Source organism: Ammospiza caudacuta, chromosome 18 (genome assembly GCF_027887145.1).
Source record: "Ammospiza caudacuta isolate bAmmCau1 chromosome 18, bAmmCau1.pri, whole genome shotgun sequence".
Classification (NCBI taxonomy): Eukaryota; Metazoa; Chordata; class Aves; order Passeriformes; family Passerellidae; genus Ammospiza; species Ammospiza caudacuta.
This window is the reverse complement of record NC_080610.1, coordinates 5,820,076-5,847,762: the sequence shown is the minus strand read 5'-3', so window position 1 is coordinate 5,847,762 and position 27,687 is coordinate 5,820,076. Positions and strand designations below refer to the sequence as shown.

General features: G+C 55.7%; 2 protein-coding genes across 2 annotated transcripts in view; both read left to right on the top strand.

Annotated features, from left to right (window-relative positions):
• The window catches only part of SRRM4 (serine/arginine repetitive matrix 4), a 39,750-nt gene extending 33,615 nt beyond the window's left edge, over positions 1-6,135 (top strand). The window contains exons 9-13 of the mRNA XM_058816894.1: positions 1,737-2,074; positions 3,590-3,796; positions 4,030-4,140; positions 5,162-5,302; positions 5,895-6,135. Of these exons, the coding sequence (XP_058672877.1) occupies positions 1,737-2,074; positions 3,590-3,796; positions 4,030-4,140; positions 5,162-5,302; positions 5,895-6,135 (1,038 nt within the window). The remainder of the gene's footprint in view (positions 1-1,736; positions 2,075-3,589; positions 3,797-4,029; positions 4,141-5,161; positions 5,303-5,894) is intronic.
• Positions 6,136-13,876: 7,741 nt separating this feature from the next.
• On the top strand, positions 13,877-17,382 carry HSPB8 (heat shock protein family B (small) member 8). The gene is made up of 4 exons (XM_058816619.1): positions 13,877-13,964; positions 14,055-14,724; positions 15,761-15,824; positions 16,651-17,382. Exons 2-4 carry the CDS (start codon positions 14,346-14,348, stop codon positions 16,808-16,810), a joined length of 603 nt encoding a protein of 200 aa, XP_058672602.1. The 5' UTR covers positions 13,877-13,964; positions 14,055-14,345; the 3' UTR covers positions 16,811-17,382.
• The last annotated feature ends 10,305 nt before the right edge of the window (positions 17,383-27,687 follow it).

Here is a 27,687-nt window from a genome sequence, read left to right as displayed (position 1 = left end):
CCCTGGTGTGGAGAGCATGGCATAGATGGGGCATTGTGTGCCCCAGAGCGTGGCATGAGGGCATGTGCACGAGTTTGAGGGAGCACGGCTTGCTGGGAACGTGTTTGGAGGACTGTCCTGAGTGGGGGGAGCCAAACCTGTGTGTCCACACTCTAAGAACCCTGCACCAAACCTCACGAGTGGGTTTGAGGAGAGTGGAGGCTCTGAGTGAAAGAGGAGGAGGCCACATGAGAGTCCAGATGTGTGCACTGGGCCCTAATTCTCACCCCATTGCAAGGGCAGATGTTAGCACTAGCACAGCCTCACTCCCAGTGCTGCCACATGCCTGAGCTGGCTCAGGTAAATGCCAGTGCAGTTAAAACTGAACTATAAAATACTGGAATGATGCAAATTCCCTTGGTGGTGCTCAGGGTCCCAGAGAATAGCCCTGCCCAGGTCAGTCTGTGTGAGTTTGGGGTCCTTGCTTGCCTTGTTGTGCTCAGCAGCCCAGCCAGGGTGTGTCTGGACCCCCTTGCAGAGGCTGGCAGGAGCAGGGCTGCTGTCCCCTTCCTCACAGTGGGGACACACTTTTCCTCCTCCATTCTTTTGCTTCTTCCCTCGCTGAGTTCCCTTTGTCATTTCCATACAGCTCAGGGGGATTCAGTGCAAGCTGCAGCTTTCAGCACAAGCCATCAGCCTCCAGGAACGGGCTGGACAGGCTAATTCCAAGCAGAAGGAAACAAAAATGAATAATAAGGGAGACAGTCGAGCAGACAAAAAGCAGTCATGACATTTGCATAGAGGAGGCAGCAAACAGTTGGCAGTGTGGATTGAAGAGAGGGTTTATGTTTTTTTCATGTAATTTGAGACTCTAATGATGGACTTATGTTGCCCGCTCTTCCTTTTTTCTTACACCTTACCTACTAAAGGAGGAGTTCTTGATGGGTAAGTGGATGCTATCCGCAAGACACCAGGGAATTTATTAGAGGTCACTTGAGCGCATTAGCTATATCTTCTTCAGGGGGTAAAAAGCACACAAAGAAATATCTGTATACCTTTTATTTCCAAAGGGATTTTTCTTTTTTTCCCTCACCCTCTTTTTTCTTTTTATTTTTATTTTTTTTTTTTATTTCAAAGTGATAAGCTTGTTTATTTGCCAGTTTTTGCTTTGTACAGAAGCCCTTAATTTGATTTGATTTGTTTTTTTGTTGCTTATTTTAGTGACATTGGTTCAGCCACTTTATTAAGGAAGCTTAAAAAAAATTCACTCATCTAAGTTTTTGTTTCATTTTTGTTTTCTTTGCAAGGATTATGCAGGTTTTTTATATGTATATACCCCCTTTATTTTCCTCCCCTTTTTAAGGTTAAATAAGGGCTTTGTCCTCTGTTACATTTTTTATTTAGTTAGTTATTTTAATTCTTTGGTTGCCCACTTACTTTGTTGAACTCTTTTGTTTAACATGAACCGCATGCTGATACTCTTTGCATGATCTCTAAATCTTCCCGTTATTATAGCAGGGGGAAAATAAGTTTCTTCTTACTGTGGATTTCTTTTAGGGATATGTGCTTTTGTTTTCTTCTCCTTTCTTCTTTTTTTTCTTTCTTTCTTACTTTGTTTCTTTCCTTTCCTTTTGTTTCAGTGCATCATGATGGTAAAATTTCTGGGTTTATTTGAAAAAAAAAAAAAGCAAAGTAAAACCAAAACCAACCCCCCCAAAAACCATTCAAACAATGCCAAATGGCTTTTTTGCTTTCAGATCTCTCAGTCAGGGTCTTCTGCTGACCTCTTTACCAAAACAGACAGCCCGCCTGGCAACCTAGCCAGCCAGAATGGAGAGTATCATGAATATGACTCAGGAAACGATACTTCCTCCCCTCCCTCCACTCAAACGAGCTCATCCAGGTCAAAGGACAGCCAGGAGAAAAGAAGTCTAGTCCATGATGGCTTTGGCCATGCCTTCTCGTCTGGGAAGCCCAAACTGGCCAACAGCGATAACAGCTCTGATTCAGGAAATTCCTTCACCAGTTGCTTTTCCCACACCAAGGGAACAGCTTTGGAAAATCTGTCTCCAGATGCCCAGGGACAAGACCGAAGGTCAGTGATTACCAGTAGCTGCTGGTACGTTGTTGCTCTGTGTCTCCTGCCTGCTCCAGCTGCCCAGGTGAGCTGGCAGGGAGCTTTGTGTGCTCTGGAGGCAGGCAGGTACCAACCAGACCCACGGTCTTGCCAGTCTGGAGTCCAGAACTCAGCAAGGACCAGTTCTGTAGCCTGAGGAGAAAGATAAAACCCAGCCATCACATCCCTGGACATTGCTTGTGGCAGTGTTTTGGCATTGCTGTGGCTCATGCAGGGTTTGGGCCTGGGTCAGGCTATGGTCACAGCACATCCCTGCTCCCCTGGGCATGGCCATGTCAGAAAAGTCTCTGGTCCTTCTGGGCACAGTGTGAAAGGAGCATCTGGGGGGTGCCATGCTAATTCTCCCTCTCTGCCTACTGTGGGGAAGGGAAGAGGGACTTGTTTCCACTAACATCATTATGGCCTGTTCTTTCACCTGTCCAGAGAGCCAAACCCAGCATGCCCCTTCCTCTTCCCAGCTCATCCAGCACAGCTCCAGGGTGACAAGATAGCATCTCCTGCTAGTGGGGAGCACAGGGAGGGGCAAGGACTTGGCTGGCTGCAGGATAACACAGCAGCAGCTCTGCACTGGGGCCACCAACCACCACCCAGTGCCACAGGTCATCTTCAGGAGAGGGGAGCAGCTGCCAGCCTCCATGACCGGCTCCCATTCCTGGGTTTTTGCCAGGGCATGTTGGGAATGAGGGCACTGAAGCGTGGTGGCTGGTACCCAGGGCTGTGCTCAGGCTGTGGTTGTAGGGAGCTCTTCCAGCTCAAGCCCTTGGGTCCTAAAGGCTGAAAGAGCCAGGACATGGTTTGGAGCACTGAATGTGACAGGAGGGAGCCAGGGTAATGGGGTTTAGTAAGAATAAGCCTCATTTTTCAGTCAGAGGGTAAAATTTTAGGTCTGTCTGCACTTTTTACACGGTGACTCCAGTGGGGTAACTCTGCCTTCACATGGGTGGAGCTGGGATTGCAGCTGGCCCTGGCTGCTGGGCTCTGACCCCAGTTCATTCCAGAGCACTTCTGGAAGAGGAGGAATTCATGCAGCTGTCCAAAGGCAACAGGACAGGCCTGCTCAGTGCCCACTCACGCTGCTCCCCAGCCAGGCTGGAGCACAGCCCTTGCCCTGCCATGCTCTGCCTTTCCCCTGCTCCAGCACTTTTGACTTCACTCCCTGCCCAGCACCAGCACTGCTCGCTGGCCCCACCAGGCTCTGCCAGCCTGACAGCTCTGCTGGGCATGGGGCACATGAGCTGCTGCCACAGTGCTCTTCCAGACCTCTTCTCCCTGGCAGAGCCCAGAGGGTGAGCTCTTGGATTCCAGCACGCACACATGGGGTCCTCTGCAACAGAGCCTGGGGAGCTGAGAGGTCCTTTTCACCTCCAGTTAGGGAATGGAAGGTTGGGAATATTTATTTGCTGGAGCATGCTGCTCCCCTCAGCCAGGGGGTTCAGCCACAGCTTCAAGAAGTGCCCAAATGTCTGTTCACAGAGCGTGCCTACCGTCATGTCTGGGCTCCTCAGAGGACAAGAAGCGAATGCCGCTGCCCTCAGCGGCGCGCAGCTCCCCGCGCAGGCCCGGCTCCCGCAGCGCCTCCTGCAGCAGCGCGGGCCGCTCCTCCCCCGCCTCCAGCCGCTCCTCGCACCGCCGGGCCTCGCCCAGCTCCTCCCGAAGCAGGTCCTGCTCCTCGGCAAGGAGGTAGGGCCAGCTGGAACGGTGTCTCTGTGACCCAGGGCAGTGGCTCGCTCTTGGCAGCCAGCAGGCTCCTTGCAGGGGGAGGTGTAAGAGTGTGGGATCCACAACTGGCCATGCAGAGCTGGGCTGAGACCCTGGGGAATGGGACATCTTTACCCGCTCGTCATTTGGAGTAGTCTGGTACAGCCTCACCCTCCAGCATCTTTAACTCTTTTATGTTTCCTTCCTGTCTCCAGGTCTTCCTCACGTTCCCCCAGCTATTCCTCCAAATCCTGCAAAAAAAGTCCTGGGAGTAGAAGTTCGAGGCCTCGCCGGAGCCCCAGTTACTCCCGCTACAGCCGTAGCAGGTACAGCTGTCTGCTTGTGGCATCTGCTGCCCACCCATGTGGTACCTGCCGCCCCACACTTTCCCTGCCTCCATCACTGTCGTGCTGCTATGGGTGGTGGGCAGAGCCCGAGGCTCCAGCTGGGTCTGCCCACACAGCCAGCAGGCCTGTCAGACATGGATCTGATTGCAGCAGGGAAATACACTCTGCTTTTGAAAGTCACAGCTCTCACAAAGAGTTGTCAGGCTCATGGAAGGGCCCCTGCTGTGAGGGCAGATGTCAGATACCCTGAGGCTGGTGCTCACAGCTTTGCAGAGAGAAACACAGTCCAGGCACCTCTACTCCCTCCACACACCATAGGAAACAGCCTCCCAGTTCAACCCTAGAGATGCCTTTGGCAGGTTTTCCTGGTAGCACCTGTGCTGCTGTGAACATTTTGCAGCCTCAAGATCGTACATTGCCAGGGTCGATTCTTGCAGGCTTTCACAATCCCCGTGCTGGTGAGGAGAACACTTGCAGCATGCAGGGATCAGGCAGGCCCTTGACCTGTAATATGTTGCTTTGCAGATGGCACTGAGCAGGGTGTATGAAATCAGCCACACTGCACAGAAGGGCCTGTGCTGACGTGTGTGGGAATTTAACAAAAGAGAAAACCATAGCAACACCGGCACTCCTTCTGGCGAGGCTTACAGAGCCCTGCAGGGCTACCAGGCCCTCAGCTCACGTGGGGCCTGCTGGCAGGGCTGCTCCTGCCAGCTCCAGCAAGAGCTAAATACACACTGCACCCACTGACACAGGGCCCTGGAAGCCATCTTGGCTTGGCAGTGCAAAGCCACTGGAAGACACTGCTGGATGCCATTAGTGTTACCCAGTCTCTTTGTCCAGCTGTGTGAGCACTCAGAGGTGACACCACCACAGCGCTTAGAGTTGTCCCTTTGGGAGCTGAGTGTCCTCTGCCCATCTGTGCCTCCATAGGTCGTTGTCTGTTCATCCCTGACCCCCCAAGCCCCTGCAGTGACAATCCCCTGCTGTGCCTCCGCAGGGACCGCGAGCGGGAGCACAAATACAGCTCCAGCGAGAAGGAGTCGCACCGGGAGCGGCAGCGGCGGCGCCGCTCCTACTCCCCCCTGAGGAAACGCCGGAGAGACTCTCCCAGCCACCTGGAAGCCCGGCGCATCACAAGGCAAGGGGATGCTGTCCCGTCCTGCGGAGACAGGCTCAGCTGGCACTCCCCGGGGGGTGAGGGCTGTCCTTGGGTCCCAGCCCTTGCCAGAGGAGGTTTCTCCAGGAGACCGGGTTCCCTGAGCCTGATCAGCAGGCCCTTCCACCGCTCCTCTAGAGCTTGGGCATTTCCAGCTGGAGGCAGAGGGAGGATGGAGAGGGTCTCAATTTACAATAGCTGAAGGGAAAAAAGAAGATTAAGTAAGACTAAGAGCAGGGACTCAGGTGCCAAGAGCATTCCCTCACAGGTTTTTATTTCACCCTGCCCTGTGGTAGGTGTCCCATAATGGAAAGAGTCAACTATTGACTCTACCCTTTATGCAGAGGGCTCTTTGGGACAACATCAAGTAGACTGAGTGGCTGGGATTTCCCCAGGGCTGTGGGGGTGGGTGGTTTGAATCCCAAAGCCCGTCAGCTACCTGATCTCTTTTTCCTTTTAAACAAACACAATCACATTTTTGGGAGTATTGCCCAGAGCGAACAGTGCTTTTTGGAGATTTGGCAGTAAGTGTGTCCTTGTGCTGCTGGTAACCCGCATCTCTGTGTCCCCACAGTGCCCGCAAACGCCCCATCCCCTACTACCGTCCCAGCCCCTCCTCGTCCAGCAGCGCCGGCAGCTATTCCTCCTGGTACAGCAGCTTCAGCCGCTCCCCGAGCCGCAGCCGCAGCTACTCCAGCTACCGGACGAGCCGCAGCCGAAGCTGGAGCAGCAGCCGGAGCTCGGGCCCCAGGAGCAGCCGCAGCAGGAGCAGGAGCTATGACTCAGGAGCCAGCTCCGACAGCCTGCGTCGTTAGGGAGTGCCACTGCTGGCTGACACCGGGTGCCGGCGTCACCGCCACATTCCTGGCATTCTCCGCTTCCTTCCCACCTACCTGGCCATCGATAGCAATCATCCCCGATACTGACGCGGTGGCATTGCCGGGTCCCCCTTCCCCGGCTGGGAGTGAGAGCCCTGGAGCGCCTGGTGCAGCCCCTCCTCCCCAGCGGAGCGGGTGGCTCCGTGCCAGCTCCCCAGGCCAGGCTGGAAGAAGGGTCGGTGCTTTAGAGAGGGTCTGTCAGCTCAGACCTGCTCCATCCTCCCCGATGCTCCCATCTCCCCATTGCTACTGCTCTCCAAAGCACTACCAGCGGTCCAAAGGAAAGAACTCTGCTCCTTGCTCTTCTGACAAACCAGGAACCAACAAATTAACTTCTGCTGGAGAGACAGACCCAGATGGGGAGGAGTTTGCTGGAAAACTTCGGTGATGGGTGGGGGAATGGCTGTCCCCACCAAGGCAAATACTAGGTCCTTTGGGTCTCTCCTCCAGAGCTGCTGCCCGCTCTGCAGAGAAAATATTTATTTTTTGCCAGTCAGCCAGTCCCTGCTATAAATAGAAGGCTAGAAATCCCTCCTAATGTACTTCTTGGGGGGAAAAAAAAGCCTGTTTGCTCTTTCTCCTGCCCTTTCCTACCAGGCAGCAGCACCTTTTGCAGGGTTGTTTTATCCCCCCAGCACTGAATTGCTTGCAAACCACCTGCTGAGGTCTGAAGCAGGCCTGGGGCTCGTGGGGTACAAGGCAGAGAGGAGGTGGTGCCGTGCTGTGCTCCAAGGGCCAGGCCACGCAGGGGAGACAGGGGCTGTGGGCTTCCCCTCTTGGAGGAGCCTCAGACAGGTTGGGTTGAGGTTCTTCTTCAGGGAGCATTGCCCTTGGAGTGCATTGCTGGTGGGACCAGAGGGAGGTGCAGAGATGGCAGTTGTGGGGTGCAGTCAGAACACACAGGGTTAAAAGGGCATTGCAAGAGCCAGGGGACCCCCATTCCCCTTCCTCAAAACACACAGCAGGATTCCAGGCGATCCTGGAATTCCTCCTTGAGCCCCTCTGGCTGTCCCGGGGCAGCATCAGCAGCACAGCTGCAAGGCCAGTGCCAGGCTGCAGCAGGATGCACTGGTGCCCCAGTTTGTTACTGGGAGGCTGGAGCAGGGCAGGGGGACAGGAAGGGCCCCCACTAATTGCCTGTTTTGCCAGGGAGCCACAGGCTGCCCTGGGCCCTGGGGTTTTGTCTCCGTGCCAGCCCAGCTGCCTGCGCAATTACTGTGTTTTGCCGGGTAACAAAGGCTTCTCCCAGCACAGGCTGAGCTGGTGCCGAGGAGTTTATTTCTCTTACAACACCTGGGTGCTTAGAGACGCTAATTTGGGCTTAAGACTTCCCTCCCTCCCTTTTTCCATCCCCTCCCCTTCCATCCTGCATGATTATTAACGAGTTTGGGCTTAATGAGTCAAGGAGGTGTGTGTTGTTTAAGTGTTACAGAAAAGGGCTGAGTGCAGCCACCATCTGCAGGAGGAGAGGGGCTCAAAAGGAATGCAACCCACCCCCCATCTACAGAATTACCTACAGGCCCCTGGCAGCTGGAAAAGGGACAAAGCATCAAGGGGAGGAAGGCTGAGTGCCATGAGCTGCTGTGGTGGAACTGGATGATTGCCTCAGCAAGCCTATAAATCTGTTATCTGTTGGAAAGTACAGCAGCACAGGCAGGGATTGCATCTGGGTGGTACAGGAGGAAGTTTTATGTCAGGGCCTCTTTCCCAGGATCTTTCCTGATGCTGGTTCCCCTTGTCCTGTGCCTTCAATGGCCAAAGCTCCCCCTTTTCCCAGACCCTCATCCCTCACCCTGCAGGCAATGTGAGGATGAGGGGGCTGAGGCAGAGAGCTGGGCACTGGTATGGTTGGTGGCTTAGTGGGGATGGGTCCAACCTCTGGAAAGGCCCTTTCTAGGATACAGAGAGAAGTGCTCCTGGCAGGGCTGAGCAAATGCTCCAGGGATCAAAGACAGGATGCCACTGCCCTCCCTCCTGTGCTGGCCCCAGCAGCGGCCCCTTGGCCACTCTCTGCAGCAAACTCCCTCTCAAAAGGGCTGAAAACCTCATGCTTCTTCCCCAAAGAGTCTCTCCCAGTCTGATGCTGAAATGCCCCATCCTTCTGCTCCCTGGGAAGATCCAAAGGCAGTGATGGGATCCCAGAGCTCCCCAGCTCTCCCAGTGTTTCAGGAGCACCCCCTGCCCCTTGGCACCCCGTAATGCACACGCGGAGCTGCAGCAGGAAGCAGCAAGCCCGGAGATCCAAAACCACGGAAGGAAAGGAAAGAAGAGGGGCTTTGTGCAACTGGTGTAAATACCAAACTCACACTGACTGGAATCCTCGTGGCTGGGGACAGATGATGGAAGCACCACGGCAGGGTTGGCAGCACCCACCCCGTGTGGGTCAGGAGATGACCCCAGGGGTTGTGTGGGGCAGCTCCTGCACTCATCCAGCTGATCCCTCCATCAAGGACTGCCTCTGCCTGTACAGTCCGTGGCAGCTAAACGCTCCTGGGGTTTTCCCAAGCAGACTTGCATTGGAGTAAACCTCTCTAAATTATTTATTTATTTATTTATTTAATATTATTATTATTCTATTTTTAATTGTATGTCAGAACGGACCAGTATTTATTTATTCTGATTTCTTTTTTCTAACGTTAAGTTATTTTTGGATCTGTTTGTTTGTTCAAATGTATCCATGCCGCCGGTCTCGTGTAAAGGTTTACAGCTGTGGCCCCTCTCAGTGAGGTGGCCGGAGGAGTGACAGTCACTCCTGCTGCCACCGTGTCCCTGTGCGCTCTCACGGGACACACGAAGGGACGCAGGGCAGATCTGCGCGCTTTCACCTTGGAATCTCGGGTTTCTCATTAGATTCGTGCAGGAATGCGATGGGTGTGAGCGCAGAATCGGGTCTGGGACGCTTCGGAGGTGACAGCGAGGGTCTGCGTGGCGGTGCCACCAGCGGAGTGTCGCCTGCGCGGGCCCGGCCGGGAGCCAGCTGGCCCCGCGCTGTTTGCCTTGGCTGCGCCGGCAGCGCCCAGCCCGAAACCCGCCCGCTCCCGCCGCCACCGCCGCGCTCCCGGCGAGGATGCCAGGACTGCCCTGCCGTGTTCATCCCTGCGCGCTGACCCACCCATGGGAAAACAAAGGAGATGAGACTGTGAGAAAGCGATCCCCGCGGAAGGTCCTTGCAAAATCCAGCCTCTGGTGACGGATCTGATCAAGGCTCTGTGTGTATGTGTGTGTGTGCACATGTGCATATACATGTGAGTTTCCCTCGGTGTTATTTATTTTTTAACTTATTTAATATTTTTAGTACAAGCTTTAGTACACCCTTCCTGTTAGTGGACAGATGGGGTTTCTGTGGGTTTGTGTGAAGCTGTGAGTTTTTCTGTCTCTGTGCCTTTTGCCAGTGCTTTTTAAATTTTTTTTTTAAGTTGTTTCTCTCATTCACTGCTTTTATGGATTTTTGCTCTGCATCCAACATCTGAGATTGCTGCAGGTGCTGTCTGCAAAGGGCAGGTTCACCTGGAGGAAAAGCAGCTGGGTCACTTTGGTGTTGGTGAATTGCTGTTGTGGTCAGGCACACAAGGGGTGTTCAGGGCTGGCCACAAGATCAGGATAATATCTGGGCTGGTTTTTGGGAGTCTCACACTCAAAGGCTCTTTCCCAGCCATGATTTTGAATCATCCCACAAGCACCCCTGCTGCCTTTCCCTGGCAGAGCCCATGTCACAGCACTCACTCCCAAATGTCCCTTTGACCCTGGAGCCATCAACTCTCCCCATTCACTGGACCTGCCTTGGCTCTGGGTTTGTCCCCCCTGTCCCAACCCCATGTTCCAGAAAATCCAACACCATTTCTGCAGGTTTGCTGGGAAGCAAAGACAAGGGATGTTTCAAATCACTGTTCTTCTGTTCTTTCTTCTTTGGTTGCAGCACTTGGCTGAGCTTTGCTTTATGTTAACTGCAATTTTCTCAATGTTTTTGTTGTTTTGGGGACTGAATTTGTACCAAACTTGTCTGCAACAGCCAATCACTGTTACTTTGCTATGCATTGTACATATATTGAACAGGCTGAGGGGACTTGGCCTCTATTTAATATTTATTTCTTCTATTTATTGAGCATTACTTTAAAAAAGCTATTTGGGTGATGCTGTTGGGTCCATGAAGGCAGGAGCCTTTGAAGTGGTGCCAGATATGTTGGAGAGAGGAAGGTAAATTTGGTTCATTTGGACCTCACCACCAGTACTTAGAGAGGAACCTCATTGTGATGGAGATGGGCAAGGCAGGGGAAAACTCTCCATTTCCTTGAAGCAGCTTCTGTTGACAAATCAGATCCCCCTGGAAATGAGTGGGGACTTCAGAGGTGACAGCCAGCTCTGGTGGAGGAATAACCCTGCTCCTCTTCCTCTGCCATGTGGCACAGGGCTGCCATCACCAAAAATCCCTGGAGTTCTCTGATCTCCCACTGCTGGTCCCCTCTTCCCTCTGGAGGTTGGGGACACTTGTCACCCTTTGGATCAGTGATGAGGAAGGGAATAGGATGGAAGTGACTGGCCGTGGTCTCCACCAGGAAGGAAGGATGCCCACCCTGCCCCATCCTGAGACCCTCGTGCTGTGCCCTGCTTTGCCCCCTTCCCCAGGCTTTGTGCCAGTAGCTTTTCCCTGATGTGAGCTCAGTAGCTAGCAGGGCTGGGAGGCCTCCCCTGCTGTGTCCAACTTGCTGCAGGCATCCTCCCCCAGCTTTGGGAAGAGCTAAAATGAGATGTGCTAAAAGTCCCACCCTGCCCCAGCATCGCTCCACCAAGGCTGCAGCCACTGCTCTGCTCACTCAGGGAGGTGTTTGTGCTCCTGGGGCAGAGCTGCCTGTGCTGCTGAGTGTGGACACAGCTCCAGTGCCAGCCAGTGAGTGCCAGTGCTGGGCTGCTGGGTGCCCAGCCTCGGGCTCCTGGGGTATTTGAGAAAGGGGCAGGTTCAGGTGCCTAAAGGAAGACTTTGCCCTTTAGTGTCCAGTGGGGTTTTATTACCTCTTCACCAGAGAATAAATCATTCTCATCACTTTGCTGCAACCTGGCAGTTTGCACATGACTGGGAGGGTCTCCAAAGCAACAGTGTCAAGCACCCCAGCTTTTGGGCTGTTGCCTAGAGAACAACACCCTCACCAACCCAGGGCAGCTCTCCACCTTTGAAACTCGGGGAATGAGCAAAAGATGTAGAACAAAAGCCCAGATGTGAGAAAAGCCAGGAGGGAAATGGCCTCTGTTCTCTGCCTGTTGGTTGATTCCACCGACACCGGCACATCTGTTTGTTTGAGTTCACTGTAAAGCTCCCCTTGCTCTCCATCCACTTGTGTTCTGTATCCTTTAGTCTTCCTGGGTGTTTGAGTTGTTAGCCTGGTTAGAAAAAGGTTCCAATAAAGGTTTGGACAGTATTTCCTTTGCATCATGTTCCTTTTGCATACAAGTGCGTGTGGTGGGATATTTCGGGTTGTTTCAGCTGCTCTGCAGGGAAGGGCATGTGCCTCCACTCCCAGCTGCTGAGGACTGGCTCCTCAGGGCACTGGCTGAAGCAAAAAAAAGTTGTGGGCTAGTATTTCTGGCAGCTCTGCTTTCCTGCTTGGCCAGGCTCCTGCTGCCCTTTGCCAGGCCCTTGGATCCCCCCACCCTGTTCAGGCACCGGGAGCCCAAGCCAGAAATGTGCCCATCTGTCCCTGGAGGTCACACTGGGCTCACCAGTGCTCTCCTCGGGGCTGTGCCCTTCCCTTCCTGCACAGAGTTCCCATGCCACAGGGTCCTGCCATTGGCACCTTCTGGGCAGCAGCCAGGGGCAGTGGGGACTCTCCAGCACCCTGAAGTCCCCCAGAGGAGCAGCAGCACTGGGCCATGTCCCCATGTCCCCATGCTCCTCAAATGGGCACCCAGGAAAGGTCTGGGCAGGGCACAGGTGGGGACACGGGGCAGCATCCCCAGGTGTGTGTCAACCCAGAGGAGAAGGGGGGCTGCAAGGGCACTCCATGCTTCCCAGAGCTGATGTGGGGTGGCTCGGGGTGGGAGGCAGCCGGGAGGATTGGAATGACAACAGGAGCTAAATTGGGATGGCCCAGAGAGGGTGAGAGCAGGCGGGAGGAGGGGACGTGTGACTAATGGGGATGAACAAGGCGACAGAAAGAATTCCTGGCCGGGGAGGGAGGATGGCCTGGAGCTATGTGGGCAATGTGGGATGGGGGATGTTGTGAGGCTCCTGGAAACGCGGCAGGATCGTGGGACTGCCTGAAACCTCCTCGGGGCTTGTCCCTCTCACCCCGTGCGCTGCTGTTTGCCCAAGGGGGTGGCAGGGCTGGGTGCTGGGGCGATCCTGCTCCCCAGCCAAGCTGTGCCCAGCTGAGCTCATGCTGTGTGTCAGTGACCGCCAGGACTGCCCCTGTACTGTCACCCACGGGCACCAGGAGTCCCCAGGCAGGCAGAGGCAGCCGAGCAGGACAAGGGAATGGACGGGGATGCTCAGTCCCTCCAGCAGCAGCTGCCTCCCCACACCAGGAGTACTCAGCTGGCACCTCCAGGCATCCCTCCGGACCCCAGGGAGACCCCTGTGTGTCCCCATGCTCGGGGGGCAGCCCTGCCCTAGCCAAGGAGAGGCAGCTCCCCGTCCCCAGCGTGATTAATGCCACGGAGCCACCAGCGGCTCCATCCCTGAGCGGCCTGTGCTGCATTAAAGCTGCAATTACTTCCACAGAGTCCATTAGAAAAATTGCAGATGCTGGAGAGAAGGAGCATGATGCAGAGCCAGGATGCGGCATGAGGAAGTGCCAACGTCACCCTCATCGATCACATCCCATCCTCCAGCGCTGCCCACCGGAGCCGTGCCCGGACCGCCTCCATGGGGACCCCATCCGTGCCAGCCGTTCCCCCGCCCGTGGCCGGGCTCGGGCCGTGTCCCCGGTGATGCTGGCTCGGAGCTGCCCCTCCAGCGCTGCTGCCGCGCCCCTTCCCACAGCTCGCAGCCCGCTCCCGCCGCTGCCCTGTAATTACGGGCCCGGCCGCGGCTGTGATTAACGCCTCGCCCTGCCCGCACCGCGATTGCGGCAGGGCCGGGGCATGCGGCGGGGCCAGGAGGATGAGGAGGATGAGGATGAGGCAGGTGCTGAGCAGCGCTGCTGCTGCCCAGGGTCCATCTCCTTCCCGCAGTCAGGGGATGCTTCTGCGGGCCCAGCTGGTGAAGATGGCCAGAGAGGCATCCCGGAGAGGCTCACCCTGTGCCCCTGCCCCAAACACTGCCCACCCACCCCCGTGGGGTGCCACTGCCGGGGGTGCCAGCAGTGGGTGACCCATTTCCCGGCACGGCGGTGCCCTGGGGACACGCGGCTGTACAGTGAGGGGAGCAGCTCGCTCAGCCCCACCGCGGTATTTTTAACAGGTGACAGCGGGGTGAAAGCAGCCAGCCCCGGCTGAGCTTGGGGGCTATTTTGGGCGGGCAGAGCAGCAGGAGGGGGCGGCAGGGGCTGGGGCAGCTGCCGAAGCGCCGCGGCCCCGTGGCAGCCGGGATCCTCAGCAGAGGTCAGCTGCCACTGCCCAAATTCTCCTCGGCTGTTTCATCCTCTCCAAAATACTCGGCTGACAGGGCAGGACTTGCAAAACACACACCCCCCTCCTCCGAAATCCATATAAATAGTACTCGCCCAACGGCTGGAAGGTTAGAGAAGTTTCTGGGCTCCAGGCTCAGGCATTTATTGCAGCTCTCACCCAGGAGCAGCAGGGAAAGTTGCACATAAAGTGCTGGAGAGTGAGAAGTGAGAGAGAAGCTTTTTAATCTCAGGATATTTGGGTTTATTATTTTTTTTTCTCTCTCCTGACAAGAAGTTTTATTTTCCTCTCCCCAGTCCTGGGATCGCAGCCAGACAGGAAGCGTTTTCTCGCGGCCAGAGAGCTCCCTCCGTCCTTCCTGCGCTCCTCCGGCTCCCGGTGATTCAGCCCGAATTGATTTTCTCCTCGTCCTTCACCTGGTGCCGGGAAGGAGGCACCGTCCCCGCGCACCCGCGTCCCACCCGGCGTGGATGCGCCTCCTCCGGGACAGGCTCCCGGGGGAAGTTTGCAGCCAGGAGCAGCCGCACAGAGGCTGAGGCTCCGCGTGAGAGCCGCGGGGACACGCTCAGACCCCTCGGAAGGCAGCCATGGCCGACAGCCAGATGCCCTTCTCCTGCCACTACCCCGGCAGGCGCAGCCTCCGCGACCCTTTCCGGGAGCCCGGCCTGACCTCGCGCCTGCTGGACGATGACTTCGGCTTGTCGCCCTTCCCCGGGGACCTGACGGCGGACTGGCCCGACTGGGCTCGGCCCCGGCTCACCACCACCTGGCCGGGCCCGCTGCGCGCCGGGCTGGGCCGCACGCCCCCCATGGCCCCCGCGTACGGCGCCCACTTCGGGGGGTACCCCGAGAGCCGCAGCCCCGCGCCCTTCCCCCGCGAGCCCTGGAAGGTGTGTGTCAACGTGCACAGCTTCAAACCCGAGGAGCTCACCGTCAAAACCAAGGATGGCTACGTCGAGGTGTCAGGTGAGAGCCAGGGCAGCGGGGAGGTGGCACTGCCAGCTCAAGGGATTGCTGCAAAGTGCCAAAATCGCCTTTGTTTTAAGGGGGCGGCAGAACCCCCTGTTTGGGAGCAGGGGAGGGCTGCAGAAGGGCTTTGGGGCATCTCCAGAGGCAGTTTGGGTGTCACGGGGGGGATCTGGCTCACAAGCCATGGTGGTTTGCTGCCAAAATGAGGAAGGACACGTGTCCTTTGGGGTAGATCTCCCTGCTTTGTGCCCTGGCTGGCAGCACCCGGAGCCAGCAGCCAAGAGGGGCCCCAGCTCTGCTCGGTTAATTATAGCCAGGGTGAGGTCGGCACGGAGGGAGATTCCCTTTAAAGGGGCCGAGGGAGAGGCTGGGAGGAAAGGAGCAGCTGCTCGCAGCCCCCAGCCCAGCCTGGCTGGGTCAGCCACAAACACATCCCTGAAATGTAAATTAATGTCGGGAGCAGTGGGTATAGGGTCCGGCACTTCTGGGGTGCCCACGACTGCCCTCAGTGTCCCATCAGCCTGGCAGTGACATTCCCATTGTCCCTGGGTCCTCCGGGCTGGGATCACCCGGGAGGGCTGGGGGCTGCCACCTAACACAGCTCTGAGTGTTTGTTTGGAGCTCACTGCAGTACAGGGGGACAGCCACAGCTCAGGGGGGTCCAGGCAGCCTCTGGCTGATGCTCCAGGTACAGGAACACCCAACTTGACAGAGGGGCAGAAAAGAGCCCATCCTTGGGGGCGAGGCCAAGGGGGATGCTGCCACCAACAATGGTTTTATTATTTGTTTATTTTCTTAAGCCCCAGTTCTTGGCAGCCTGTGAGACCCCAGTTTTCCACTGGAAATGTGGCTGTGCTGTGTCTAGCATCTCCTTCCCCACATGGAGAGGCTTCCTGAGCCCTCCCCAGAGAAAGAGTTTGCACTGGGACAGGGAAACAGCTGCTCGGAAAACTCTCCTGTTGGGTTTAGTTGTTGTTGTTTGTTGGGGAAAAAATAATAAGGTGCTGATGTGGGGTGTTGGCCTTCCCTGCAGGCAAACACGAGGAGCAGCAGGTGGAAGGAGGGATCGTCTCCAAGAACTTCACCAAGAAAATCCAGTAGGTACCGGCTGGTCCGGCCGAGCTCTGCCAGTCCCCGTGCCCCAGCTCACACACGCAGGGACTGTTCCATCCCAAAATCTGCTCCTCTGCAGCACCTGCCTGGCCTTCCCGGGCCACGGGGTGATTTCCCAAGGGAAAGAGAGGAGGAGGAGGCCTTTTTTGAGGCTGTGTCAGTGTTCTCCATGCCCGGGGGAGCGGGGAGGAGGCGAGCCCGGGAGCAGCGGGCACGGCGGGCGGGCTCCATGCCGGCACATCCCCGCATCCCCGTGATGTCCGAGCGATCGCTATCGCCGTGACTCACCCGCGGCTCGCTTTGGCAACAGCACCGCGAAGGCGAGCCCCGACCCACGCGGGGGGCAGGTCCCACCCGCGGGGCTCGCACGGGGTGAACAGCGAAAAGCATCGGAGCCCAGGGCATGGGAAGGGTTTCCTCGGCTGGCAGCGGCTCCGCTTTGCTTTTCCAGCCTGGAGGAGCGCTGTGCGTCCCGAGCTCCCACGGGGAGGCTGGGGCTCGCTGCTGCCGGGCGCTCGGGCTCCTTTTACGGGCAAGGCTGGCCGGGATTTTCTCCTGCCCCGCGCGGCGCTGACATCCCGTCAAACACATCTGCCGGGGAGATTAAACAGAGCTCCCGCGGGGCCAGGAGCCCGCTCCAAATATCCCCCGCACATTCCCAGGCGCTCCAGCAATAACAGAGGCTTTGCCGGGGCGCCGGGGCTGCTGCCACCCCCTTAAAACACCCTTGCCATCCCCTGGGCTCCAAGGGTCGGGATGCACCGGGAACGCAGCATCCTAACCCATCCCGTCTCTCCTGCCCCCCTGCAGGCTGCCCTACGAGGTGGATCCCATCACGGTGTTCGCCTCCTTGTCCCCGGAGGGGCTGCTGATCATCGAGGCGCCCCAGATCCCCCCCTACCAGCAGTACGGCGAGGGCAGCGGCGGCAGCGAGATCCCCGTCGAGAGCCAGGAGGCGACCTGCACCTGAGCCGGCACCCCCGGCATCCCCGTCCCTTCGTCCCCTTCCCCTTCCCCCGGTCCCTGCGGCATCCTGACAGCCTCGGGCAAGGGTGACGGGTGCCGCTGGCTCGCAGGGATGATGGCAGCACCCGCCACCCCCGCCGAGAGCCGGGGCACGCACCGGGTGCCAGCCCACCGCCCCCGAGGGCTTCTGGCGCCCTGAGTGCCGCTAGAGATGTTGTGCCCACGGGGCCAAGCAGAAAGGATGCTCCTCCTTATGGTTATTGTTTGTTCCGAGTCGCTCGGATGGGATATTTATAATACAATAGCAAAAAAAGGGCCTGTTTTTTTTTGTTTTTTTCTTTAAAATTGACATGGAAACCTGTAGCTCTGTGTCTTTTCTCCTCCATGAGTTGGTTTTTTGTTTTTTTTTAAACTACATCTCTGCGAAGGACACGCGTCTGGCGGCGTGGCCTCCATCCTGAGAAACGATCTGCGTGCTTTGAACGTTGGTTTGGGGTTTTGGTGTTGTTTTTTTTTTTTTTTTCCTTATTTCCAAAGAGAATTTGTGCTTTTACTTGTCAGACCTGAGGAATAAAACCCAGTTGATGTTCTTAGCCTCTGCTTGTCTCAGCTGAGCCGGTGGGGCTGTGGGAGGGTGGTGGGGACAAGGGGAATGTCACTGTCACTGCCACCTTCCAGCTTGTCACAGGTTATCCCCATGAAGGCAAGGACAAGAGAGATATGTGGGATGCCTGCACCAACGAGGGCCTGGCAAGGACCATGGGCTCATCGTGGCCTCAGGGGGTTGAAAATGTTCTTCCTGCTTGGGGATGCTAAACCAGGCTGTGAGTTGGGAAAGTTGGATTTGCCCCATCCCCACATCCATCCCACCATGCCAGCTTCCCACCTGCAGAGAAAGCACTTCCCAAATGGTGTCTGCTGGGCTCTGGGCACAGCCCTAAAATCATTCCTGGGGCAAAGCCCCATTTGGTCACCCACTGCAGTGCCTGGTTTAGCAAAGCCCAGCTGCTGACGGGAGGCAGGAAATTTTCCATCAATCTCTGCAGCACCTGGGCCAGGCACCCAGTTTTCCATGTCAGCAGGACCTCAGAGTTAAAAATACAGCCTCACATGTTTGCTGTGGCTCCTCTGGGAGGTGGTTACCAACAACACCCACCACGTGCTGCAAACCCTGGCCCAGCACCTCGTGCCACCAAGGCACCCACGGGCCAGGTCAAGCAGGGGAACCTGGGCACTCTCACCCAGCTGTGCAGAATGTATTTAACACCCAGCAGCTGCTCCAGAGCTGGGACCCCCTGATGGTGCAGAGCAGAGCCAGCCCCAAGCTCAGCCTCTGTGGCTCTGCCAGGCAGGGCTGTGAGCACAGCAATTTTTATGAATAAAATATAATCCCCGAAATGCGATACCCACAGCGGCATGGAACGCCAAAAAGTCATGAGTCACTGCTCCAGCCCTGTGTCCTTGTGCCACTTGGAGCTGTCAGGCCCTGGGGGTGACACCTCCTCTCCAGCACAAATTGTCCTTCCTCTTCCTCACCCCTTCAGAGAGTTATTTTTATCAGGCTTTTGAAAAAATATCCCCAGGACCAACCTCGGTGTTTTCCCCTTTCCCAGAAGGACCCCGGGGGTTCCTGGGGACACGCTCAGGCCCAGCACTGGGCTGGAGGTCCCTGCACCCATATCCTGGCCCTGCACCCCTGTCTGGAGGTCCCTGCACCCATATCCTGGCCCTGCACCCTGTCTGGCACAGGATGGTTCCCTGAGCAGGGCTGCAGGTGCAGGGGACCAGCTGTGACTCCACAGGGAGCTGCCAGGGGGGAATGAGCCACAGCTGAGCCACTCTCCCATCCCAGGGTATTTGGGGAGGGCCCCAGGCTGATGCAACACCAGTGCTGGGACAAAGGGAGCCCTGGGCTCAGCTCTGGGGCTGCTGCACTCACACAACAGCTCCTGCTTCTTGTTCCTGCTGATCCCGCACTTTGGGGGTGAGTTTTGTTTTTCTTTAATAGCTTTTTGCTTTATTTGGTTCTGCTTTCTGATGAATTCCTTAATAGAGTCTTATAAAAGCTGTTGTCAGCTGCATTAGCAATAATTTCCTAATGGCCGGGGTTGGCATTGGTAATTAGCACTAAGGACCTCTTCCCTGGGCAGCGTGCTCGGGCCTGTGCAAACAGCAGCTTCCCAAGCTCCTGGATGGTCTGGAGTATCACATCCTAATGAAATAATTGTAACTGCAGATCCTGAGGCTCTTTTCAAGTATGATCTGATTACCCCTGCAAAGGAGGTTTTAAACAAGTAATCCCTGGTGGCATTTCTGCAAATGCAAAAATTGGTTTGGAAACACTGGGGCAAAATGCAAAAATTGGTTTGGAAACACCGGGGCACTCCTGCAGCAGCCTCTCCCCTGTGTCTGAGGAGAGGGATGGGATCTGTGCCTTGCTGGGGCTCCAGGGGAGCAGAGCTGGGGCTGTGGGCACTGGGAGCAGTTTGCTCACCCTCCCTCGTGTGTGAGGTGTGGGTTTGGAGCCTCCAGCCCCACAGCACTGAGCAGTGGAGGCCTCTGTGCAGGGATATCACATCTGTGGGTTTGGAGCAGCTCCAGCCCATCAGGTGTGTCAGAACACATCGTGGCTCGTGGCTTAGAACAGCTCTAAGGGACAGCCTGTGACTGAGGGCATCCCATGGGTGGGTCTGAACCTGGGGCTGCCTGAGGGGGCCCAGGAGGGGCTGAGATCCTGGTTCTGCATTTTGGGACCTCTCTCACTCGAGGCAGAAAGGGCGGGGCTGTGATTATCAGCAATTCACACTGCATGGGGCAGCCCAGCCACAGCAGCACCTCCCTGCCAGCCCTGTCCCTCATTCCAGGGGGACAGTGCTCCCTTTTTCAGACTCCCCGATATCCACATCATCCAAATGATTTTCACTGCTGAAGGAGACAGAGGAGCCATCCTAATGTGGCCTTTCCCAGGCTGCTCTTGGAACAGCACCAATGCTGCCAACACAGCATCCTGCATGGGGAGGAGACAGGAGCAGGCGCTTGGAAGATTTTGTTATTTTATTTTCTTTCTTAGAAGCCGGTTCTGGTCAAATATGCAAACAGATCTGAAAGAGCTGCTGGGATTAAGTAGTTTGAATGCTGGGCAATTTGTAACTGGTGGGGCAGGAGGAAGGAGAGTGCCTGTTCCAGAAAAGCAGTTCTGGGGTTGGGGCTGAGGAGGAAACCCAGCAGCTCCTGATGCATCTCAGGACCATGAGCTTGCAAGGTTCCCTCTGAGGAGTGCCAGCAAAGCTCTCCTGGGCAGCTGGAGGGAGATGTGGGTGGTCCATGCAGCTTTTGTGGTTTGGGTTAAATTTTTGGTGATCCCCCCTGCAGCACAAGCGGGTGATCCCCAGTGCTGCCAGCACAGGGCTGGAATGGGCTGGTGGGGAGGGCTCAGCACCATGAGATAAGGGGCTACATCATGGGAACCTGCCCTTGCAGGACCTGCTGCTGTGAGGGGCTGAAGGACGTGAGGAGATAAGGAAAAGGTCACCCAAGCCGTGGGAGGACTCTGCAGGGTGGCAGGAGGCTCAGGAAAGCTCCTGCCTGTGTCCTGCTGTCTGTCCCCAGCAAGGCAGGGACATGGGGCAGTGGGCCCGAGGGGCTCTGAGTCCTGCTTGCACCCCACCAGGGCTGGGATGGGGAGCACGTGGCTCCCAGCAGGGCACCAGCTCCCAGCCTGTCCCAGAGGATTCATTTTCCTAAAATGGAAGCAAAAGCTGAATTGATTTATTTTGGTTGGCAGCGTGTGGAGCTGGGTAAATAATCCACAAGAAGCTCCAGAGACCCGGTCCCTTCTCCAAGAACAGGGTTCATCTGATTTTCCCGCTGCCCAGCCCCTGTGGCAGGAGCAGGAGGTGGCTGGGCAGAGCTGTGGCCATTCCTGCTCTGGGGAGCATCACCATCACTAACTCCTGTGCCCATGGACTGGCTCACCCTTGATGTCTCTCATTGCTCCCTGTTGGATCTTGCTGTGGTGTCCTGGGGTGCCCACAGAGGCCCTTTGTTGTTTCATGGGGCTGTTTGTGCTTTCCAGCCCCTCTGGGAGCCTCTCCACACGCAGGAGCCCAGCCTGGCTTCCTCCATCCTCCTCCTCCTCAGTCCCTGGGGCTGCAGAGCCCCCAGGCCACGTGCAGCTCTCCAGGCTCTCCCCTGGCTCCGTTCCCGCTCCTGCAGCGGCTCCATCTGGGTTTGCACGGGGGATTTGCTGCGACACTTCCAGGAGATTTTCCCTTCCCAGGGCCCTCTGGAGCATCCCTGGCTCCCCAAGGGTTTCTCACTATTTCTCACACAAATCTCAGCTGCTTCTGTTCAAGCCAGAGAAAATATCCTGTAAGCACCCATGTGTTTCTGTGCTGGAGCTGAAGCCATTTGGGGGTTTTCATGTTTCTCTTTTTGGGAGTTTCTCCCCCTTTGGAGGTTTTGCTTTCACGAAGCTTTTTGTCTCTACTTGCAAAGCAAATCTCATCGGCTTCATTTTGGATGTCTCCAAAGGGAATTTGGCCACGTGGTGGCTGTAGGGACAGAGAAGGGAAAACTTACTTTTTCTTCTAATGGTCGAACCCAATGTCACAGAAATAACCCACCTGACCAGATGGCCTTTCTCTCCCTTCCAAATTAAAGGCTGGAAAGCCACGAAATGGCCCAGCCACCCCTGGGAGCAGCTCAGGAAGTTCCTGCAGCTTCACCCATCCCAGCAGAGGGGAGGGGAGGAGAGATCTCTGTGGGTGAATTAATTCTGATTATGGCATCGTGTCCTGGCCCCCTCCAGCAGCACAGACCCTCCTGGGTGGGCAGTGTGGGTGACCCTGGTGTTGAGCATCCCTGACCAATCCTTAGAATTGCAGCTGCACCTTCCAGGCCACAATTCCCTGCTCCAGAGCTGCAGCCAGAGGAAGGAGAGTTTTCTCCTATTTGTTTTCTTTTGTCAGTCTTTAAACCCAGTTGCAAATGCTGCTGATAATTAAGGAGACTCTTGCCATGTGGGTGAAGTGCTGAGGGGCAGCCTCCTGCTCCCAGCCAGATGCTCCCCAGCAAACCCATCCTGGAGGAGAGGGAAATTCTGCCTTAATTTTGATCCTTTCATACTCCAACAAAAACCTCCCTATCCGAGGCAGCCTTGGAAACCTTTCCTTATTAAAAGACCTCCTTGAAATGCATTGTAGCAGCCAAGGAGGGTGGTTATGAAGCACAAAAAGCCTGCAGAAGAGCTCATTAAAACAATAAATTACAACTAATTAGAATAAATCAAGCTAAATCATCTCCAGTGGGAAGGTAAAATGAGGTGTGAGTGAGTGGTTTTAATAAGGATGGTGCCAATCCCCAGCTCCCCTTTAAAATGATGGTGAGTCCTGCTGCAGCAGTGATCCTGCTGCTGGGACCAGGGTGGAAAACACACAGGGACAAAGAGGGAAGGGGAGCTGGAAAACACAGATGGACAAGGAGGGAAGTGGAGCTGGAAAACACACAGGGACAAAGAGGGAAGGGGAGCTGATGGCATTTTTGTGTCCCAGCCTGAGCTGCCTGTCCCTGATTGCAGTGGGTTTGGGGTCAGCACAGCACCCACAGAGGCTCACAGAGGTCAGGAGGTTTGGTTTGCTCACTTTGGGGTTTATTTCTGTTCAATTTGTGATGCACAGAGTGGCTGTGGGGTTCTGCTCCTCTCCTATCACTTCATCACCACAGCCACAGCAAAATGACTTCTCTGCATAATTAGCAGTGAGCTCATCGCAGCCGCCTTGGCTCCAAATCATTTCTGCTCCGGCCTCCAAAGAGAAAACTGCTCAAAACAAGGAGGGGAGGGAGGTGCGGGCTGAGTCCCCTGCCAGGGTCAGGCTGGTTAGGGCTCTCAGCAGCCTGCTGGAAGGTATTCCTGCTCATGGAATCAGAAGGGCTTCAAGGTCCTTTCCCTTCCAAACCATTCTGTGGTCATTGAGCAGATCTGTGAGCTGCCAAAGCAGAAGGTTGATGCTGAAGAGAGAGAATCACTGCTGAGAGCACCTGGAAGGGGGCTCAGCTCTGGGGAGCGCAGAGCCCAGAGCCAGCAGGGCAGTGAAACCACTGCTCCTCGAGCCTTCCCTGGCTGCAGCCTCCCTCTGAGGGATCAGCACTGCTGCAGAAATGTATTGGTTTCATTAAGCTTAAATGATTAGCTCCAGGCCTTGATAATGATACTTAATGGATCTAATATTTTTGGGGGTGATGATGCTGCTGTATACAGTGTGTATATCGTTAATAACCTTCTTTAAACCTCCTTGCTTGCACTGCCACTAATGATGCTCAAACCCTTCTTATGTCTAAGCCCAATTAGCTGCCAAGAAAGAGGCTTTGTCCCCTGGAGGATGCCTGGCTGTGCTGGGAGGAGGATGCTGATGGTTGGGTTTGGTGGCTGGACCCTGCAGGGGGGTCAGGGCAGCCCTGGTGGTTGAAAGCCTTGGGATGGCTTTGCTCTGCTCAAAACCCATTTCCCAATCCCATCCAGAGTTCTGCAGGGGGGTTAACGCCACTCAGGGCCTCCCCACGCCCTGGGTTTTGTCACCTCTTGGTTTCTGTAGCTGAGGGTGGTGATGGCAAACCCTCCTCAGCCTTTTCCTCAGGGGATGATGACAGATGCATCGAGGGCTCTGTTTCCTCAGGGAAGATATCCCTGAGTCCAGGACACATTATTCCTCTGTGGTCCCCATGCTGGGTGCAGCCAGGTGGAAGAAGGACTATCACCAATGTCTGCATGCTCCCCCTGAACCTTTCCCTCACCCCTGGGAGGAGGAACCAGGCTTGGCTGCTTCCCTGCTCCTTCTCACCCGAGCCTCCTTCCCATCCTCCTGTGAGCTGATTAATCCATTAGGATTAACCTCTCTTTAACTCCTTGATTAGCTGCATTTTAAAACTCTATTTGTTTTCCTTTTTACATCAAGCTGGAGCCAAAAAAAGAGGGCAATTTGCAGCAATACTGATTTAATGCAATTTCTGAAAATCAGGGTGAGCGTCGGGAAGGCGTGCTCAGCATTCCAACTCCTCCCAGCACACTGCAAGGGGCTCCATCCTGCTGGAGCCAGATTTGGGAACAGCACCACAGAACCAGCATCCACCTGATCCCCAGAGCTGGTTTCTGATGGCATTAGGGCAATCCTGAGAGATGCATCCTGGTTTCAAGGTGTTGTTGAAACTGAGGCTCTTGTGATGTGCTGTAGGTCCCACAGGGACAACCCCTTTCTCCACTGGAAATCTCCCTGGTTTCCCTGGACTGTATGTGGCAGAAATTGCTCAAGACAGGGCTTCTTGCTCTAAGATGAGGCAGGATCATGGTTTAGATCCATCCAGGTTTGATCTGCCAAGTTTACCAAACCCAAGTTCAGTCCATGCCCTAGGTGGGCTACCAGACCCCTCCAAAATCTGGGGGGTTTTTGATGACAAAACCTTTGTCTGTCTGTGGCAGGGGTCTGGCTCAGTGTCAGCTCCAGCTTTTCCTATGGGACCCTTCTTTGCCATGCAGGAGCCATGTGGGAACAATCACTGATATCTTCAAAAATAAGCAAACCTCCTGGCTATAGACCAAAATCTCTGCTGGTCAAATGCCTGTGTGTCCCTTCCCTGAGTGTCCCAGTGGGAAGGAGTGACTCCTCCATCCATCCTGGGGCTGTCCCATTGCTGAGCTGGGGCTGTGGGACACAGGCAGCATGGGGATGTGCTGGGGTGGGCAGTGCTGTGGTAGCTCCATGGTGGGGGCTCCTTGGACCCCCTGTTCTGGTTTCTCCCCATTTCTGAACCCCGTGTGTCTCCCCATGCAGCCACCCCCTGGCACGGCTCATCCCCTGCACAAACTGGCTGCTCCAGGGGTTCTCTGCTGTGTTTATGGGATTATTGAGCTCTAAACTCTGACACCAAACACCCCTGGCCTGTGCTGAGCTGTGTTAACCCATTCCTCTGGCTGGCAGTCAGTGTTTGAGTTGGGATGCTTTCACAGGCTCAGGGAGCTCAGCAAAGCCAAGGCTCAGAGCTGGGTTCTGGGGTGGCTTTCTCACCTGGCTTAAGGGCTGGGAGCGGGATGCTGAAAGAAATGCCTTCCCTCTTCTCTGGAGCTGGATTTTGGGGGCTGTCTGCTCAGAGCAGCTCTCCCTGCAGTTGTTTGGGGTGCCTAGGAAAGGCTGAGAGCAGCAGGGACATCACTGGAACCTTTCTCCTCCTCCAGACTCCCCACTTGCAGGATGTTTGTCAGGACCTTTGAGAAGTCTTGAAGGTTTTGGAGCAGTTCAGTGTGTTTCTAAGCTATTTTGGGGTGCCTGAGTGGGAAATACACATGATGAACACGTGTGCCACCGCCTGCAGCTCCAAGTGTTCAGGCCAGATCTGCAAGGGAAACTTCTTCCCAGTGCTGAAGCAACACAAGACAAAGCCAAGCAGGAATTGGTACAAAACCAAGCAGAGAGCTTTGCCTTGTAGGACTGCAGCTCCCAAAGCTGGGCCCCCCTGCACGGGTAGTGTTGGAACAGGGAAATTCTCTCAGGAGCTGTCTGGGAGCTGTCAAAATATATCATAGCTGCTGTTGAGGTTTAAAAAGCTTCACGCTGATGCACAGTTTAGGGGAAGCATCTTGCATTTCCATAGATGTACAACAAGATTTTCTGAAATTGCAGTGATATGAGAAAACATCTTTTAAAGTGGAACCCAGATGGCGGGAGGAAATTGTGCCGTTCGAATTCTCTTCAGATAAATCAAAGCTAAAGGGATGTTAAACATTTTATAGGTTTTTCCTCCCCCCCACACTTCCACCACCTGCTACTGAAATGACATAAGAGGGGCCATCAAACAGTGAGATCCTTATGGGAAATGGCTTCATCTGGGGGTGTTTAACACCCAGAGATCCCAAACCCAGCAGGGTCAGGTCAGGGCTCCCTGGGAAGAAGGAGCCTTTTGGGACTGGAGTTTCTGCAGGGGCTGCCCAAAGCCTTTTCCAACAAAGGAGCCATAAGCAAACCTTGGCTGTCAGGGGTTGCAGTGGGAGTGCAATGCCATGTCTGGAGCTGTATTTCTCCTTGGAAAGCCACCTCCTGCAAGATGCAGAGACCCTCGCGTGCACGAACAGAGCGTTTGGCTGTAAATCCCCCTAATTGCAGCCATGCCCAAAGCTGTTCTGCCTTAGGGACAGGCTCTCCGTGCCTCTTGGAGGTGATGTTTCAGAGCCTCCCCAGCAGCAGGCATTTCCCTCGCAGGTGCTTTTTGTTTTCCTGCTCCTTGGCATTCGCAGCGAGCAGCATTTTCGCTCCCGAGCTAAATCTGTCGCTTTGTCTCCAGCGGCTGCCAGGCTTTAACGCGCTGGCACCTCTCGGAAGCACCCAGGAGACAAATGCCAAGGATTACACACCGTGCTCGCTCGGGGAGGAGGAACTGGCCTTTGCGGCTCCTTGGGTTTGTTTTGAAAGTAAAACGAGCCTGTTTACCCGGCTGTTTACCCAGGCGGGCTGAGTCACAGCCCTGGAAGCGTGTGCGGGCAGGTTTGTCCCCTCGGACGGGTCCCACTTCCCGGGGATGGGCTCAGGGGACACCGTGAGCAATGGCAGCAAAAATTCCAGCCTTGGTTGTGCTCCTGCTGGGGAGGATGCAGGGGAGCAGGGCTGGCATTCCCGGGAAGCCTCTTCCCTGTCCATCCCTGCTTGTGCTGGAGGGCAGCCTCAGTGATGGGGAGCACCTGCACCCCTCAGGAGCTGCTGCTTCCATCCCCATCCAGGCTGGTCCCCCCCGGGGCAGTTCTGCCTCCAGCCCATCTCTGGACAAGCTATTTTTACAGACTCCTTTTAAAATTCTTTCCAGCATTGTGGGATTTAACCCCAGCAGATGGGTGCATCAGCAGGCAGGGTGGTGCTCCCCATGGGTGGTGAGGTGGCTTTGTGTTTAACACCAAGGGGAGGTCACTGCCAGGGCACGTGGTTGTGTTTTTATAGAGCGCTTCCCAGCTGGGATCTGGCTTAGATTTTGGGAGAAGAGACCCTGGGCAAGATCCCAGGAGCTTTTTTAAAGGGCTGAGCCTGCAAGGAGCACCTGCTCATCACCAGCGTGGGCTTCCCGACTCCCAGCAGATCTGCAGAGCCCACGGGGGCTGGGACTGGGTATTTTTAAACAACCTTGGCCGGGCAGGCTCTGCCTTTTGCTGTTCTCTCTCCCTGCAATTCTGGAGTGATTTGGAGGGAGCCATCCTGCAGCTCAGCTCCTGCAGCTGAGGGTGTGCAGCCACAGCACTGCCTCCTTTATCTCAGCATGGGATGCTCTGCAAATATCCCAATCTTCCCTCCAAATTGCTCCCAACACCAGGTAATTTTTGAGAGGGGGAGCTGCTGTGTTATCTATTATACCCACAAACCCAGATAATAATAGTGATACCGTGTGGTGGATTGCTGTTAATGTAATGAGGCTGTCTCTTGTCCCCAGGAATGCTGCGTGTAGCAGCCTGCTCAAAAGAGCCACAACAAGGCTGGCAGCAGCCAGCCCGAGCTCAGGGATGTTCTGTGCTGCTCAGCTCTGCTCCCTGGCTGCTGCAGCCCCATACAGTGATGTCCTGGCATGCTGGGGCTTGTAGGAACACCGAGAGCATGGCCCCGGGGCTCAGGAGTGACTTGTCTTGGCAGAGATGCTTCCCTGAGCCAGGCTGGGCCTGCCTTGCTGTGTGAGCTCACTCCCTCCTCGATCCATGTGCTGCTCAGAGGGTGGCCTTGCCCAGTGGCTCCCCAGTTTGGGATCAGTGGGTGCTGAATGCATCCCATGGGGTGGGCAGCCCAGGGGCTCACACCCTGCTGCTCCCCCTGCACAACCCATGGGATGGGCAGATGCTGCATCGCCCCCACAGCTGGG